The sequence below is a fragment of the Trichomycterus rosablanca genome, chromosome 1, assembly GCF_030014385.1.
Source record: "Trichomycterus rosablanca isolate fTriRos1 chromosome 1, fTriRos1.hap1, whole genome shotgun sequence".
Lineage (NCBI taxonomy): Eukaryota > Metazoa > Chordata > Actinopteri > Siluriformes > Trichomycteridae > Trichomycterus > Trichomycterus rosablanca.
Window position 1 is genome coordinate 79,764,485 of NC_085988.1, and position 19,219 is coordinate 79,783,703.

General features: G+C 39.8%; 1 protein-coding gene across 1 annotated transcript in view; it reads right to left on the reverse strand.

The window, feature by feature from the left end:
• LOC134324972 (proton myo-inositol cotransporter-like) overlaps positions 1 to 19,219 on the reverse strand; it is a 112,537-nt gene that overhangs the window by 67,031 nt on the left and 26,287 nt on the right. The window contains exon 3 of the mRNA XM_063006943.1: positions 11,257 to 11,462. Coding sequence (XP_062863013.1) covers positions 11,257 to 11,462 — 206 coding nt within the window. The remainder of the gene's footprint in view (positions 1 to 11,256; positions 11,463 to 19,219) is intronic.

The window sequence follows — 19,219 nt, forward strand, 5'->3', positions numbered from 1 at the left end:
ATCCGTCTCTCCGGGTCGTACCAGGCACGATTTGCTCTAGCTTTAATCTTCACTATTGCTCATTTGGGTTCTTGCTAATTTGCCAATGCAAGTGATTATTCCAAACTAATGAGAGACAGAGCGAAGGAAATTAACTGACATCTGTAGATAGATATCAATTCCAGTGTAAATGTTGGCAATTCAGTATAACCAAAACTATGTGGACACCTTTCTCATTATTGGCTTTAGCTATTTCTGTCAAAACTGTTGCTAACAGGTTGATTAAACTAGGTATTGAGTCCATGCAATCTCCAGAGTTAAACATTTAATCAGTGGTGTATAAAGTAAAAAAGTTCAAATATCTTACCAGGTATTTACTTTAATAAGGTAAAAGTAATCTCTTAGAATATTATTTGAGTAAAAGTTTCGAAGTATCTGATGTTTAATGTACTTACTTAGAATTCTCATAGATTTTTTAAATATATTTGTATAAACGTGTACAAGTGTCATTTATTTGCAAATTCAGGCTTTTTTGTGACAATTTCATCATTTTCATCGTTTTCTATACACTGAGGGAGATGTTAGCTGGCATGCTAACCCATTGGTTTAAATGGTCTGAGGCTAACTGTGTTAGCTTAATAAGCAAAAACTGTGGTGACATAATTGCTGTAATCTCTGTCTAATTTATGAGTTTGATGTCATTAGAATCCTCTTTACTTAGGCAGCAATGCAGCTCACTAGGTTTTCAGACAGACCCATAGAATGAGGTCTGGCATCATCTTGCTAAAATAACCATGAACCTTCCAGTAAAAGATGTCTCTTTGATGGCACCATGGGTTTCTCCAAAATCATAATATTTACTCGGCATCAATAGTAGGTAGAGTAAATTGGGCATCCAGGAAAAAGAGCCTTGTTCAGGAAGGTTAGAAATCCTGTTGGATGGACATACATCTCTGTAGCCCTCATAAATCAGGCTTTTACGGCAAAGTGTCAAGGCAGAAGCCATTTTTAAATGCCATATATATGTAGGGCCCAGTGGCAGCTGCTGGTCTTTCAAAGAGGGGAAGCTCACTGTCGGCTTACATCATAAAATTTGTCAATTTATTTATACATAAATTCTGCCCTCCATTCCTTGTAAAGAAAATGGCCTATCGTACCAAGTAGGCATCTTTTCCAGGGACTTGACCAGTGTCCTGAAAAAAATGCTATAAGTGTTACAAATGCTATTTCATTTACACAATGAACAGTGGAAATGGTCAAGTAATTTCTCCAAGCAAATACAAAGAAATGGGTTGCAGTTTGTCTTTCGACTTCACTCGCAAAATCCGCGATGGGACTGAAGTGATTAAGCTTCCATTGATTCTATTATTTAATTTATGGGTGTAATTTAATGACTGCCCTGAAATGTGCCACTTTTCTTTAAAAATACAGTGTATCACAAAAGTGAGTACACCCCTCACATTTCTGCAGATATTTAAGTATATCTTTTCATGGGACAACACTGACAAAATGACACTTTGACACAATGAAAAGTAGTCTGTGTGCAGCTTATATAACAGTGTAAATTTATTCTTCCCTCAAAATAACTCAATACACAGCCATTAATGTCTAAACCACCGGCAACAAAAGTGAGTACACCCCTAAGAGACTACACCCCTAAATGTCCAAATTGAGCACTGCTTGTCATTTTCCCTCCAAAATGTCATGTGATTTGTTAGTGTTACTAGGTCTCAGGTGTGCATAGGGAGCAGGTGTGTTCAATTTAGTAGTACAGCTCTCACACTCTCTCATACTGGTCACTGAAAGTTCCAACATGGCACCTCATGGCAAAGAACTCTCTGAGGATCTTAAAAGACGAATTGTTGCGCTACATGAAGATGGCCAAGGCTACAAGAAGATTGCCAACACCCTGAAACTGAGCTGCAGCACAGTGGCCAAGATCATCCAGCGTTTTAAAAGAGCAGGGTCCACTCAGAACAGACCTCGCGTTGGTCGTCCAAAGAAGCTGAGTGCACGTGCTCAGCGTCACATCCACCTGCTGTCTTTGAAAGATAGGCGCAGGAGTGCTGTCAGCATTGCTGCAGAGATTGAAAAGGTGGGGGGTCAGCCTGTCAGTGCTCAGACCATACGCCGCACACTACATCAAATTGGTCTGCATGGCTGTCACCCCAGAAGGAAGCCTCTTCTGAAGTCTCTACACAAGAAAGCCCGCAAACAGTTTGCTGAAGACATGTCAACAAAGGACATGGATTACTGGAACCATGTCCTATGGTCTGATGAGACCAAGATTAATTTGTTTGGTTCAGATGGTCTCAAGCATGTGTGGCGGCAATCAGGTGAGGAGTACAAAGATAAGTGTGTCATGCCTACAGTCAAGCATGGTGGTGGGAATGCCATGGTCTGGGGCTGCATGAGTGCAGCAGGTGTTGGGGAGTTACATTTCATTGAGGGACACATGAACTCCAATATGTACTGTGAAATACTGAGCAGAGCATGATCCCTTCCCTCCGGAAACTGGGTCGCAGGTCAGTGTTCCAGCATGATAATGACCCCAAACACACCTCTAAGACGACCACTGCTTTATTGAAGAGGCTGAGGGTAAAGGTGATGGACTGGCCAAGCATGTCTCCAGACCTAAACCCAATAGAACATCTTTGGGGCATCCTCAAGCGGAAGGTGGAGGAGCGCAAAGTCTCGAATATCCGCCAGCTCCGTGATGTCGTCATGGAGGAGTGGAAAAGCATTCCAGTGGCAACCTGTGAAGCTCTGGTAAACTCCATGCCCAGGAGAGTTAAGGCAGTTCTGGGAAATAATGGTGGCCACACAAAATATTGACACTTCAGGAACTTTCACTAAGGGGTGTACTCACTTTTGTTGCCGATGGTTTAGACATTAATGGCTGTATATTGAGTTATTTTGAGGGAAGAATAAATGTACACTGTTATATAAGCTGCACACAGACTACTTTTCATTGTGTCAAAGTGTCATTTTGTCAGTGTTGTCCCATGAAAAGATATACTTAAATATCTGCAGAAATGTGAGGGGTGTACTCACTTTTGTGATACACTGTACATGAAATCTGTGATTTTTCAAGAACTATGTCTGTTAAATTCAACTTTATTTATATAGCGCTTTTTACAATGAACTTTGTCTCAAAGCAACTAAGCGCATTTTCTTGTGAATTTAGTGATTAAGTGACGTGTAGATCTCAAAATAGCTGTCAGTCAAAACGGGATTCAGCCTTTCGACTGATCCTCCAATCATCTTGCAGAAGCTCCGCGTCCAGACCCGCCCACAGCTCCATTCACCCCCAGAGACGCTCAGCGTCCGGGAGCAGGACAAAATCATGGCATTTATCCAATGACCGGCGAGTTTCGAAGCAATGAAAAAAAAACCTCCATGCAGCCCCACTGAAGTGAAGAGACGCTCAGCTTCTACGGGCAAATGCATTGACGCTACGGGAGTTAACAAAATCGAGTCAGTTGATTTGTGATAATTAGCTGATTCTGAACGAACTCTTCTTCAAGATGAACGTGTTCTAACGCATTTGTAGTCAATGAAATGTTAACACAACTGTACATATTTGACCATTTAATTTTTGACATTAAATGGTTTTTTTAGGGGAAGCTGAGCTTCCCTTGCAGTCTTAGAGAAATCGCCACTGGTAGGGCCCTACTAAATTCTTGAAAAAAAAAACTACTAGTTATACCAAACCAGTTTGTGTGAGTAAGGCCCTACAACAGGCTTTTTCAGACTATTTTTCAAGCAACGCACATTTTGTCCTTATCAAAAAATGCTTACTGTGGTTTACAAGATGAGTTCGATGTCTTATTAGAATTCTCTCTACTGAGACAGCAAGTCAGCTCACTAGGTTTTCAGACAGTCCCTTAGAATGAGGTCTGGCTAACACTGTTAAATGCCATATATATAGGGCCCTACTAAATTCACAAGAAAATGAGCTTAGTTGCTTTGAGACAATGTTCATTGTAAAAAGCGCTATATAAATAAAGTTGACTTGACTTGGCTTAATTTAACAGACATAGTTCTTCAAAAATCACAGATTTCATGTATTTTTAAAGAAAAGTGGCACATTTCAGGACAGTTATTAAATTACACCCATAAATTAAATAATAGAATCAATGGAAGCTACAATCCACAGCACAGACACCTTAACATCCAGCGACTCAGAGTCATGTTATCATCCAAACTCAGAGTCGTGTTTTTAGCTGCTTTACACTTCGACGTCTTGGACAGTTTGACTAAACGATTGCTAACTGAATTGCTGTAGGATTGCTAGGATGCCTTACATATAGAGGACACAGGCAGCATCACAACATAGTGGTGCTTCTCACCATCAGGGACAGATAGACAGGTAAGAATTCAGTGACTGAAGCCATGTATTTCTGTTCATGTCTCTGGGGTGCCAGGAATGAGGGGTGGGACACAGTGGGACACGGAAAATGATCGTTTTTAAACTGAATTAGCTAAAATGAATTACACGACCACGCTTCCTGTAACTTATTATATAATTACAGCCTGTTCTGAGCACGCAAATGTCATCAGTGAAAAACACAATGATGAAGTGTGCGGTGTTATAGAAATGTGTAACACTGTAATTATCATGCTAAACAGAGTGAACAGAATTAGTGGATCAACTTAGCACTCAGAAACAGTATCATACATATCTAACGGCAACACACACACACACACACACACACACACACACACAGACACACATTTACTTACTTACCTACACCTAGGCAATTTAGTTTACCTAATTCCAGTGGCGTAACTAGGAGCTCATGGGCCCCAGTGCAAAAATGGGCCCCCTCAACAAATTTCATATACTGTATATATATATATAAATGTTTTCCCTAAGTTAACCTGACTGCACATCTTTGGATTGTGGGAAGTCCCACAGTCCAAAGACGTGCAGTCAGGTTAACTAGAGATAAATGTGAATATGTGTCTGCCCTCTAATGGACTGGCAACATGTCCAGGGTGTTTCCTACCTTTCGCCCAGTAAATCTGACCCACTGGAAGCCTGAATAGGATAAAACGGTGGTAAAACCGACAACAAACGAATGAATGAGTTTGGCATCTTGTTCCCTTGTCTTTCTGTGTTTACGCTGGGTACTTTGTCTCTCACCCAACTTTTCCTTACATGCAGGGGGTGGTTTGCCTCCTCTGAATTGCTGAGTTGTTTGTTAATGCGTCAGTAACGACGTTCGGTTGAGCTTAAAAATGCCAATTACAGAGCAGGAGTTTCTTTTTGAAGGGCAGCCTGTAAGCCCAGCAGCTTCTAATTTATAGCCAATCTCTCAGTGTAAGAAGTCGGTTTGGGTCTTGCTTTCTAAGCTTGGCAGGAAAATCAGCCCCCTGAGATCTGCATCAAACTGTCCAGAACTTTCTTTCTTTACCAACTTGTTAATAATCTGTAAACATTGATTTTTTTTCTTCATAAAACCTACAGCAATAAATAAAAGGTACTACTCGTTTACTAAAGGTGATTTACCTCCTATCAATGGGTATAATAGCTAAAACAGCTGAACTAAATAATCAGGGGAGGGTTCACATACTTTTGGCCACATGTTGCATGTTTTTTTTCAAGTACATTGAAATACACTATATTGCCAAAAGTATTCACTCACCCATGCAAATCATTGAATTCAGGTGTTCCAATCACTTCCATTGCCACAGGTGTATAAAACCAAGCACCTAGGCATGCAGACTGCTTCTACAAAGATTAGTGAAAGAATGGGTCGCTCTCAGGATCTCAGTGAATTCCAGCGTGGTACCGTGATAGGATGCCACCTGTGCAACAAGTCCAGTCGTGAAATTTCCTCGCTACTAAATATTCCACAGTCAACTGTCAGCGGTATTATAACAAAGTGGAAGCGATTGGGAACAACAGCAACTCAGCCACAAAGAGGTAGGCCAGCGGGGTCAGCGGATGCTGAGGCGCATAGTGCACAGAGGTCGCCAACTTTCTGCAGAGTCAATCACTACAGACCTCCAAACTTCATGTGGCCTTCAGATTAGCTCAAGAACAGTGTGTAGAGAGCTTCATGGAATGGGTTTCCATGGCCAAGCAGCTACATCCAAGCCTTACATCACCAAGCGCAATACAAAGCGTCGGATGCAGTGGTGTAAAGCACGCCGCCACTGGACTTTAGAGCAGTGGAGACGTGTTCTCTGGATTGACGAATCACGCTTCTCCGTCTGGCAATCTGATGGACGAGTCTGAGTTTGGCGGTTGCCAGGAGAACGGTACTTGTCTGACTGCATTGTGCCAAGTGTAAAGTTTGGTGGAGGGGGGATTATGGTGTGGGGTTGTTTTTCAGGAGTTGGGCTCGGCTTCTTAGTCCTAGTGAAAGGAACTCTTAATGCTTCAGCATACCAAGAGATTTTGGACAATTTCAAGCTCCCAACTTTGTGGGAACAGTTTGGGGATGGCCCCTTCCTGTTCCAACATGACTGCGCACCAGTGCACAAAGCACAAGGTCCATAAAGACATGGATGAGCAAGTTTGGCCTGACGTCAACCCGATAGAACACCTTTGGGATGAATTAGAGCGGAGACTGTGAGCCAGGCCTTCTTGACCAACATCAGTGTCTGACCTCACAAATGCACTTCTGGAAGAATGGTCAAAAATTCCCATAAACACACTCCTAAACCTTGTGGAAAGCCTTCCCAGAAGAGTTGAAGCTGTTATAGCTGCAAAGGGTGAGCCGACATCATATTAAACCCTATGGATTAAGAATGGGAGTCACTCAAGTTCATATGCGTGTGAAGGCAGACGAGCAAATACTTTTGGCAATATAGTGTATATTAAGTATATTTGGCCTGAATTGTATGCTGACACATAACAGTGTGCACATGTTATCATGCACTTTAATGGGCCGGCTAATTTCAGCAGACCTCAGGCTCTAACAGACTTTCATTAAATCCTACAACTGTACATTATTTATTCCCTGAGAAAAAAAGATAACAGCCTCTATTTCTCTAATGTTCACGCTAGGAGGCAAGCTTCTAAAAAGCCTCGCTCCACAAAAGAACTAGTAATAGGTACTGATCTTTGTAAACAGAGTGTGTCATTAAATCTCAAAATCATCAAAGTACCCATGAAATGAATAACCACAAAAAAGAAGAGTTTAATGACCCCGGAAAATTGTTTTTTTAAGTATATTTGGCAGGATAAGGTACACAAGATGATGCACACAAGCTTTTGTAGAGGGTTGTACTATTTATACCAAACCAGTTTGTGTGAGTAAGGCCCTACAACACGATTTTTCAGACTATTTTTCAAGCGACCCACATTTCGTGCCTGACTTTTACAGTGACAAAAACAACACAAACAAGGCATCAAAAAATGCTTAATTAATAAAAATTGTCTGGTCCCACTGTGGTTTACAAGATTACATAAACATATACAGTATATACACCGATCAACCATAACATTAAAACCACCTCCTTGTTTCTACACTCACTGTCCATTTCATCAGCTCCACTTACCATATAGAAGCACTTTGTAGTTCTACAATTACTGACTGTAGTCCATCTGTTTCTCTGCATGCTTTGTTATATCCCTTTCACGCTGTTCTTCAATGGTCAGGACCCCCACAGGACCACTACAGAGTAGGTATTGTTTGGGTGGTGGGTCATTGGGTGGTGGAGTTGTCCCTGCTAGATTGAGACTAGTCCACCAACCAAAAATATATCCAGCCAACAGCACCCTATGGGCAGCGTCCTGTGACCACTGATGAAGGTCTAGAAGATGACCAACTCAAACAGCAGCAATAGATGAGCGATCGTCTCTGACTTTACATCTACAAGGTGGACCAACTAGGTAGGAGTGTCTAATAGAGTGGACAGTAAGTGGACACTGTATTTAAAAACTCCAGCAGTGCTGCTGTGTCTGATCCACTCATACCAGCACAACACACACTAACACACCACCACCATGTCAGTGTCACTGCAGTGCTGAGAATGATCCACCACCTAAATAATACCTGCTCTGTGGTGGTCCTGTGGGGGTCCTGACCATTGAAGAACAGGGTGAAAGCAGATTAAAAAAGTATGTAGAGAAACAGATGGACTACAGTCAGTAATTGTAGAACTACAAAGTGCTTCTATATGGTAAGTGGAGCTGATAAAATGGACAGTGAGTGTAGAAACAAAGAGGTGGTTTTAATGTTATGGCTGATTAGTGTATATATCTGTGTAGGGAGCAGCTGTAGTCTAGTGGTTAAGGTTCTGCACTAGTGATCAGAAGGCTGCTGGTTTAAGCCCCACGACTGCCAGGTTGCTTCTGTTGGGCACTTGAGCAAGGCCCTTAACCCTCAATTGCTCAAAATATATACTGTAACTGCACTGTAAGTTGCTTTGGATAAAGGCGTTTGCTAAATGCTGAAAATGTAAATGTAAATATACCTTACACACACACACACACGCACACACACACACACACTTTCTGCCAACCAGGGGCAGTTTACAGTAACCAGTCCAGCATGGACAAGGGCAGAGCATGTAAAGCCTGTTACAAACAGTGACCAAAAGCGAGGATCGAACCTAGAAACTTGCAGCTATAACAGCCCTTTGAGAATAAGCAGTCAACAATATTACCTTTTGGAGGCTACAAAGTCTAAAGGATTCACATTCAATCCCCTTTCTGGTCACTTTTTCTAGGTTTGGCATGTTCTCCCTATATCTATACTGGTCTCTCCCTCTTTTTGCACCTATTCATTCTGGTTGAATTTATTAATAGCTATTAATGCTAAATGAATAAATGCTGAATTAGTTGTTGTGTTTTAGCTTGTTAATGGTGCTCTTGGTGTTTTATTATTGTGATTCCAGGCAAATATGTGGCTGTGGAAATCATGCCAATAAAGTAAAAAAAACCTACATCATCATACATTTATTTGTCTTATTATTTACTGCTTAATTCTGATCACGGTCATCGAGCCCACCTAAAAAACAAAATGGGTATACATAAAGAGGATACCCACCCACCCTTCTCATACAAGTTTATTTTATTATTATTATTTTTTTCTGTGACCCTTTTTTTTTGGCTCATGATCAATCTAAGTTTAAAAAACAGATTGAAAACCCTGCACTAGGTGACCTCGGAAAATTTTCTCTATACACTAATATTAAAAATAATGATGAAAATCTATGTAAAATGTATTTATATAATCTACTGTAGAAATATTTTAGAAAAAAAGATCTGTTTAGTGTAGATAACTTATACATTTTTACATCAAATAAACCCTTCTACAATCTCGATACTTCAGCGTCTTTTTTCTGTACTTAAGGGTCACCACAGCATGTCACCACCACTTCATGATGCAACCCTCCTATACAAGCTTGGGACCAGAACTAAGAGCACACTGAGAGGTGCACCTCCCAGTGTCTAGGCTGTTCGTCCATTCACCGTACTGTTTCGTACTGTAGTGTTGTGCCGCCTGAGCACCCTTATATAATAAAACATTATGTCACGATAAAAGAATTAGGAATACGAAGGATCATATGTTGTCCATACATCTAATATCACACACCTATCAGTTTAAGAACGTTTGTTACAGTAAGGTTATAGTGTTACTGTGTGTAACTACACCCTCTAGATCAGTATTCTGTCAATATTGCACTGCATGATACAGTATATTGCTATTGTAATAGCTAAAAGAAGAGAGTCAGACCATTATAACCCTCAAAGTGTTATTCTTTTCTATAGAGAAATAACAAAGAAAGACAGGGTGGCAATAAGCTCAGTCTCCTATACCATTAAAAGGCACTTTAAAACTGAGGGGAATTCTGAAAGGATGATGTCTGGTAGACTCAAAGCCACAACCACATCAGAAGAAAAGTATCTGAAAGTAAACAGCTTGTGTGGTGGGCAGCTCACCGGACAACAACAATAATCTCAAGTGGAAAAAGTAAGTGCAGGTCTGACAGTTGAGTGGCAGTACGAAAAGCATTACTAAGATCTGGAGACGGGTACAGAAAAATTGCTGCAGCTTTACAGGTTCCAAAAAGCACAGTGACCACCATCATTCATAAATGGAAGAAGTTTGGAACCACCAAAGATCTTCCTAGACCTGGCCGCCCGGCCAAACTAAGCAATCGGGGAAGATGGGCCCTGGCCAGGGAGGTGAGCAGGAACTCGAGGGTCACTCTGACAGAGCTCCAGCGTATCCTTGTGGAGATGGGAAAAATCAGAAGATTAACCATCCAGGCAGCACTCCACAAATCACGCCTTTATGGTAGAGTGGCAAGACGGAAGGCATTCCTTAGTACAAGGCACATGGCTGCTCGCTTGGAGTTTGTCAAAAAGCACCTAAAGACTCTTAAACCATGAGAAACAAGATTCTCTGGTCTGATGAAACCAAAATGGAAATTTTTGGCCTGAATACCAAGCGTCACGTCTGGAGGAAACCAGGCACTACTCATCACCTGGCTAATGCCATCCCTACAGTGAAGCATGGCGGTGGCAGCATCATGATGTGGGGATGTTTTTCATCCCTGGGGCGACTAGTCAGAAGGGTGAAAGCAAGGCATTCAAGTACCTCATTTCATTTTGGTAACATTTTTGGTAAGAAGAACCTTCTGTACAATATTTGATTTGCACTGAGTTTTCAGCTGTTTTATTTGCAAAAGCTGGCTACTATGAATAAAAAAATTAAATGTAAATGATTTGGAGAAAAGATCCATGATCTGTTTAAACACAATAAAAATCTAATCTCATTCTAAAACGAAAAAAAATTATAGTCTTTCATTATTGAGTCATAAGCAATTAACAATAAGAAAATACTGTTGAAAATAGTGAAACTAGAAGCACAGTAAGAAAACATCCATGAAATAAATTGGATCTGCAATAAGAAATTATTGTCTCTGTGACAACTTCACCTGCTGTACACCAGAAATCAGGACTATCAGCATCGCCTCTCAGGAGGATCAGTGCTATCACAGAGCTTTGTGTCAGACTAATGACTCGTACAGCCCATCCAATTCCCACAACTCCTCTTGACCCTCTGGGTGACACTGTACTGGCTTTGTTCAAAACTCTAAACACTTCCGCTCAGGAAATGAGATCAATCTGGCCAGCACCGGTGCTTATTTTGAGCCCATCTCAGCTGATGCAGGCCTTTAATAACTGATTTCTGAGCTCAGAGTGAAGAATGAAAACTGTCCTGCTTCACACCAATCGTCATGATCGATCAGATGTGTTATGGCTGTGATTGTTAATGTGTGTGTGTGTGTTTGTGATGTACTCTTTACCTCCTGTATCTTTCTCCTCTTCCTCAATGCTGCTCTTGATGCTGTCGTACTCCTCGTCGATGTTTTGGTTTCCTCGGATCTGGCTGAGCACCCGCCGGGCCTTCTGGGTAAGACCCTTCTGAATAAGCCATCGAGGACTTTCGGGCAGAAAGAGGAAACCCAAGAACTGCACTAGAGCGGGCAGAGATGATAAGCCCAGCATGTACCTGTATTAAAAACAAAGGACAGGGGTGTATAGTAATATTAGTATTGTATACATTATAGTAATATTTTCATTTTTATATTGTATTAATGTGGAAATATTCTACTGTTTACATTAGGGCTGGCTCAATACCACTTTTTTATGACCGATACCGATACTGCAAATTGAGTATCTGCCGATACCAATCTGACACCATCATTTCTTCTCTCAAACAACTAAGCAGTAATAATACATGTCTCAATGCACCATGGTTACACTAGCTATCTAAATAACAATGCTCAGACTGTGAAACAAATATTCTAAAGCAGTGGCGGCTCCTGCCAAATCACTCAGGCGGGGCAATTGTTGCGATGATGGCCAAGGTGACCCGTTCAATGGGTAAATTAAAGCTTAAATAATTAACATCTTAAGTCATCTGTCAGTTTGCCCTCACAAATAACTTTTAACATGGAGAGAGACCAGCTTTACCATTAATCATGAAAATAAGTAAAGCACACTAAAGCACACTAACAATTTAATTCAGTCTTCATCAGATAGCATTTTATTTTAGGTGCAGCAGATCCAGGATAAAGATTGGCATCGGGGCTGATGTGCAATAAATAAAGAAGTACAATTAAACAATTGGGGAGATACAATAAGTGCAATCACAATTCACAATGTAAAAATTATATTACTTACTTGTATTTACTTGTAACTTATATGATTTTCCCCCCTTTGTAGATACTTGATGTTTAAATTTGGTCTGGGTGGCCCTAATTCTTTAGTTGCTAATTTATCCTGATTACTACGACGACTGAATGGCATTTCCCTTAATGACATGATGGAGTTGCTCCAAACTGAGGTAATGGTAGGTTACGTGTGACGCAAGCACGTAAGTGCGAGCCCTCCCGGAACCCATTCAGATTGTATTGCAGTTTCTACAGTTTGAAAAAAAGAGCCTTAACATGAGAGTCTATGAGAGCAATCCGGGGCGATTTTCAGTCAGACTGAAATCACCCCAAAAGGGGCGGTACTGTACGGAACACAACTCGATGCTGATTGGACTACGACATTTACAGGCAAGACAGACTGTCCAGAACAGTCACAGCTGTGATAGAAAAATTTCTTCCCTTTTGCCCTTTGGTGGTGCGTTGCCCGATCGCCCTAAGGAACGAGCCGCCCATGTTCTAAAGGAATAAATACAGAACCTACAACATCACACTTATGAAAAACTGCTGTTTTTATTTTCACTTTTACACACAGAACATTTAGCAGCATTTTTGGTTTTACTTACGTTCCAGCGGTTGATCACGTTACAGATCTCGCTTTACAGCGTGTCATCCAAAATGTCTACAATTGGAAGATGTGGATGTCAATCAAACGCAATGGACCAATTAGAATTGACGCAGATGTGAGATTTTCCGTTAAAGTTTGTGTAGTTTGTTTTATTTCATAACACTAATGGATTAATCGTTGAGGATGTGAGAGATCTCCAAGCCGGGACAAGATAGGTTTTCTTTATCTCAGGTGAGCGATTTATTATTTATAAAGCAATTTTTATTGTGTTTAAACAGTGTGTTTAGATGTGGCAGTAGTAGATGAAGTAGAATAGTGTGCTTTAATTTCTCAATGGCTGTTGCGGATGAGTTGTTTTACAATTTTATTTACATGTTAAGAAAAATAATAGTACAGGCCAACATCATTTCCCTCATTACACATACCAGAATGTAGGATTATTTATTAATTTGGAGATTTAAAATGCCCTGATTTTGGACTGACTACTTTCAACAACAACAACAAAACAAAGCAAATCCGGCCATCACATGAGTTATCTCATACATTAACATTGTCTGCATTTATCAGACACCTTCATTCAAAGCAACTTACATTACAGTTACAGTATACAGTCTGAGCATCTGAGGGTTAAGGGCCTTGCTGAAGGACTCAACAGCAGCAACCTGGCAGTGGTGTGGTTCAAACCAGCAACCTTCTGATTACTAGTCCAGTACCTTAACCACTAAAATGCAGTGCTTGACTTTAGTGCTTCACAGTGAATCATATGAATCACAACAAGCCTAACACTTTTATACTGCTACACTAGAATTCATGACTTATATTAATAATCATGGCTGAAGAAATTCTTAAAAAATATAGAGCTTCTGCAGCCTCGTAATATCGATCTAAATAAAACATGCTGTATGGTGGTTTATTTTTTATGGAATCACATTTAATGGAAGCAGGATGAAGTAAAAGCAAACCTAATTATACAACATTGCTCTTTATTATAGTTCATGCTTTCCACTGATGTTGGTACCATATTAGTAATGTGTGCTTATTATTATATTTCAACAATAAAATATTTTTCTAATGATCTTTTTACACTCTCAGAACAGTTTGTCCCTAAGGAAGAGGTCTAGGAAATCTATTTCATTGTTTTTTTTTACCAGGTAACTAAGCTTTAAGTCAGGCAATTTGGTTTCTGCTCAGTATCTTTAAATAAACTTCGTTCTTTAATCTGAATAAATGAATGGCATCTCTTGAAGATCTCTCACATCCTCAACGATTAATCCATCAGTGATATGAAATAAAATAAACTACACTGTTCCCCGTTTAGCCACAGATGTCCTCTTCAAAATCCAGCAGGGTTTAATCATCTAAAAATGTGACAGAACTTTAACTTTGGTCCATTGCGTTTGATTGACATTCACATCTTCCAATTGTAGACACTTTTGTTAAACAAGACAAAAATGCTGCTAAATGTTCTGTGTGTGTAAAAGTGAAAATAAAAACAGCAGTTATGCATAAAAGTGATGTTGTAGGTTCTTTATTTATTCCTTTAGAATATTTGTTGTTATTTAGATAGTTAGTTTGGTGCATTGAGACATGTATTATTACTGCTTAGTTGTTTAAGAGGAGAAATGACGGTATTAAATTGGTATCGGCAGATACTCGGATTGGTATCGGCAGATACTCAATTTGCAGTATCGGTATCGGTATTGGACATGAAAAAGTGGTATCGAGCCAGTCCTACCGACAACTTAATGGCAACCCATGAAAATATTAAAGACATCACTGAATTTTATGTCAGTGCCACACTGGGCTTTCATTTCATTTCATTTCATCAAATGTTTCATCCTGGTCATGGTCGCGGCAGGTCTGGTTCCACTGGCAAGCTCCATCTAGGAGCTTCGGCTATCCACCCCCCTCCCCCTCAGACATAGCTAATCATGTCTCTGTAGACGATCGGTCGGCCAGGCTCGAGTGGTGTGGGCTTGCAAAATAGACCAAATACCAACTGTGTGTATGTAAACTTCTGATCAAATGTGATGAAAGAAATAAAAGCTGAAATGAATCATTGTCTCTAGAATTATTCTATTATCGATATTTCTCACTTTAAAGCAACTGTCACACAATCAACAGTTATGTATTTATTTATTTTATATTTCGCATTCTTCATTTACATATAATAGTCATTCTAACTGATCTGAGAAAGGCAATGTGTAGCATACTAAGATTAAATGTCAGGAAATGTAAATTAGTTTATATAAATGTGGTATATGTGAACTGTATGCACACAAGCTGACTTTAAAGTAATTACTCTTTGAATGAATGAAGATACACCTGACAACAATTGTGTGCATATTAGCTTATTGTTGAGTTACACCTTCTGCGCTTGCACCTGGAGGGTGTTAAATTTGTCAGATTTGTCTAACTGGTGCCAAGTTGTTTCAGAAATCTGCAGCTCTGCTCACAAAACTAGCAACCATTAACTGTTAAAAATCAAAAGGACTTTTAAACTAATACCATTAATTAAACTATTATTATTAGGCTATTAATTAAGCTATTATTATTATTTGTATATTACCACTATTATACTCATTCATACCTATATCTGACATTATATTTCATATCCGATAACAGATATACATATTTTATATCAGATTTTATATTTATGTTGTATTGTACTTTATATCTGATGTACATATTTTTTATTTTTTATATATGTTTGGTCCTTGTTTCTATATTTATACTTATATATCTGTATATATTGTTTATAAGAATAGATACACAACTGCTTCTCTGCAGTGCACAATTTGCATCTATTTTTTTTACATACCATATATTGTATATATGCATGTTGTACATTCACTACAACTTGAATAAAATAAACCCTATGCTAGCCTATGCTACACTAACTGCTATAATGCTAAACACAAAACTGTTCCTTACACTAGGCTAAGCTATACTAAACAAAGGAAACACAGAACACTATGTTAAGCTATCATCTGTTGTTTTACCCCAAGGTGGTTCTGATGGAAACCTGTTTACCCTCTCGAGGTTAAAGACTGCAGGTTGAGACTGCAGTGCCAACAATGCTGCTCCTACTAGATGTGACGGGTACCTGGTGTGTTTGCACCAAAAATGTCCAGAACTTTATCACAGACTGGACTGAACAATTTTGAAAATATTTTTTTTGCTAGTTATAACTTTCAGTTCATTTTAATTTTGTGTTTGTATGATTTGTGTAAATTCTTTTTTATTTAAAATATCCTCCAGGCCACGCAAGAAGGATGGAGGTTCCTGCTGAGTCTGGTTCCTCTCAAGGTTTCTTTCTGTAATTTTAAGGGAGTTTTTCCTTGCCACTGTTGCCCTCGGTTTGCTCAATAGGGGTTTTTGGTCTGTTGATCCTGGATTCTGTAAAGTTGATTTGAGACGTTCATTGTAAAAAGCGCTATATAAATACATTTCACTTGACTATCCTAACCACTTAATCCTAACAAGAGCAAATCTCAGCTAACAGCAGCCTATAATGAGAATTTAGAAAGAAAACAGAGAGGAAAGTCAATCAAAATAATAGAAAAACAAAAGACCAAACTATAGAGAAACATCAAAATTAAAAGTCAAAGAAAACACTTAGGAATCAGATCAAGGAGAACCAGCCGTGTGAGAACACATGGGAGTGGTATCACACAAGATTAGCATAACCAATAATGCCAGACCACAAAAACAGAACAGTCTAGGGTATTAAATACAAACTAATTAGTGTAGATGTGGAACAGCTGGGCATGATGAACTAAAGGATGAATCAGAGAGAGGGCGGTGACTGGGTGGGTGTCAGTGTAAACAACAACATTGAGTCCATGTGCTAAACCACAGCGGAACCTGAGACCATTACAGCACTTTATCTTTTCTTAAATGCTGATTTTAGTCATTTTAGATGTATGGTGTATGAGCTTAGATTCTGCCTCACATGTATAAAAGAATATGCAAAAATAAATAGCATAGCAATAAATCTGAGATCACTTTCTAACAGTAGACACAATATGAAGAATGTTAAGCGTATGTGTTTATGTTTATTCGCATCACTGCTGCTCAGAGATACTGAATGTAGTAGCGTTTATCCTCGTACGTCAGATCTAGCCAGGTCTGATTCTCTAGTGTAAGACTGACATGCATATATAGAATAAAAATATTCATTTTATAGAAAGATCCCAGTGCATGAATCATCCATTAAGCAAAAGCTATGACAGCTTTACACAGCTTTAACATTAAAACCACCTCCTTGTTTCTACACTCACTGTCCATTTTATCAGCTCCACTTACCATATAGAAGCACTTTGTAGTTCTACAATTACTGACTGTAGTTCATCTGTTTCTCTACATGCTTTGTTAGCCCCCATTCATGCTGTTCTTCAATGGTCAGGACCCCCACATGACCACCACAGAGCAGGTATTATTTAGGTGGTGGATCATTCTCAGCACTGCAGTGACACTGACATGGTGGTGGTGTGTTAGTGTGTGTTGTGCTGGTATGAGTGGATCAGAGTTTTTAAACACCTCACTGTGACTGCTGGACTGAGAATAGTCCACCAATCAAAAATATATCCAGCCAACAGCGCCCCGTGGACAGCGCCCTGTGACCACTGATGAAGGTCTAGAAGATGACCAACACAAACAGCAGTAATAGATGAGTGATCGTCTCTGACTTTACATCTACAAGGTGGACCAACTAGGTAGGAGTGTCTAATAGAGTGGACAGTGAGTGGACACGTATTTAAAAACTCCAGCAGCACTGCTGTGTCTGCTCCACTAACACCAGCACAACACACACTAACACACCACAACCATGTCAGTGTCACTGCAGTGCTGAGAATGATCCACTACCCAAATAATACCTACTCTGTAGTGGTCCTGTGGGGGTCCTGACCATTGAAGAACAGCATGAAAGGGGGCTAACAAAGCATGCAGTGAAACAGACGGACTACAGTCAGTAATTGTAAAACTACAAAGTGCTTCTACAGTGGGGCCAAAAAGTATTTAGTCAGCCACTGATTGTGCAGGTTCTCCTACTTAGAAAGATGAGAGAGGTCTGTAATTTTCATCATAGCTACACTTCAACTATGAGAGACAAAATGAGAAAAAAAAAATCCAGGAAATCACATTGTAGGATTTTTAAATAATTTATTTGTAAATTATGGTGGAAAATAAGTATTTGGTCACCCACAAACAAGCAAGATTTCTGGCTCTCACAGACCTGTTACTTCTTCTTTAAGAAGCTCTTCTGTCCTCCACTCGTTACCTGTATTAATGGCACCTGTTTGACCTCGTTATCTGTATAAAAGACACCTGTCCACAGCCTCAAACAGTCAGACTCCAAACTCAACCATGGCCAAGACCAAAGAGCTGTCGAAGGAAACCACGAAGAAAATTGTAGACCTGCACCAGGCTGGGAAGAGTGAATCTACAATAGGCAAGCAGGTTGGTGTGAATAAATCAACTGTAAGAGCAATTGTAAGAAAATGGAAGACATACATGTCCAGGCCCGTCTGAAGTTTGCCAGAGAGCATATGGATGATCCAGAAGAGGATTGGAAGAATATCATGTGGTCAGATAAAACCAAAATGGTTTTTTGGTAAAAACTCAACTCGTCGTGTTTGGAGGAAGAAGAATGCTTAGTTGAACACCATACCTACTGTGAAGCATGGGGGTGGAAACATCATGCTTTGGGGCTGTTTTTCTGCAAAGGGGACAGGACGACTGATCCGTGTTAAGGGAAGAATGAACGGGGCCGTGTATCGTGAGATTTTAAGCCAAAACCTCCTTCCATCAGTGAGAGCATTGAAGATGGAACGTGGCTGGGTCTTCCAGCATGACAATGATCCCAAACACACCGCTCGGGCAACGAAGTAATGGCTCCGAAAAAAGCATTTCAAGGTCCTGGAGTGGCCTAGCCAGTCTTCAGACCTCAACCCCATAGAAAATTTGTGGAGGGAGTTGAAAGTCCGTGTTGCCCAGCGACAGCCCCAAAACATCACTGCTCTAGAGGAGATCTGCATGGAGGAATGGGCCAAAATACCAGCTACAGTGTGTGCAAACCTGGTGAAGACTTACAGGAAACGTTTGACCTCTGTCATTGCCAACAAAGGTTATGTTACAAAGTATTGAGTTGAACTTTTGTTATTGACCAAATACTTATTTTCCACCATAATTTACAAATAAATTCTTTAAAAATCCTACAATGTGATTTCCTGGATTTTTTTTTCTCATTTTGTCTCTCATAGTTGAAGTGTACCTATGATGAAAATTACAGACCTCTCTCATCTTTCTAAGTAGGAGAACTTGTACAATCAGTGGCTGACTACATACTTTTTGGCCCCACTGTTTAGGTAAGTGAAGCTGATAAAATAGTTAGTGAGTGTAGAAACAAGAAGGTGGTTTTAATGTTATGGCTGATCAGTGTATATGTATATTATATGGCCAGAAGTATGTGGATAACCTTCC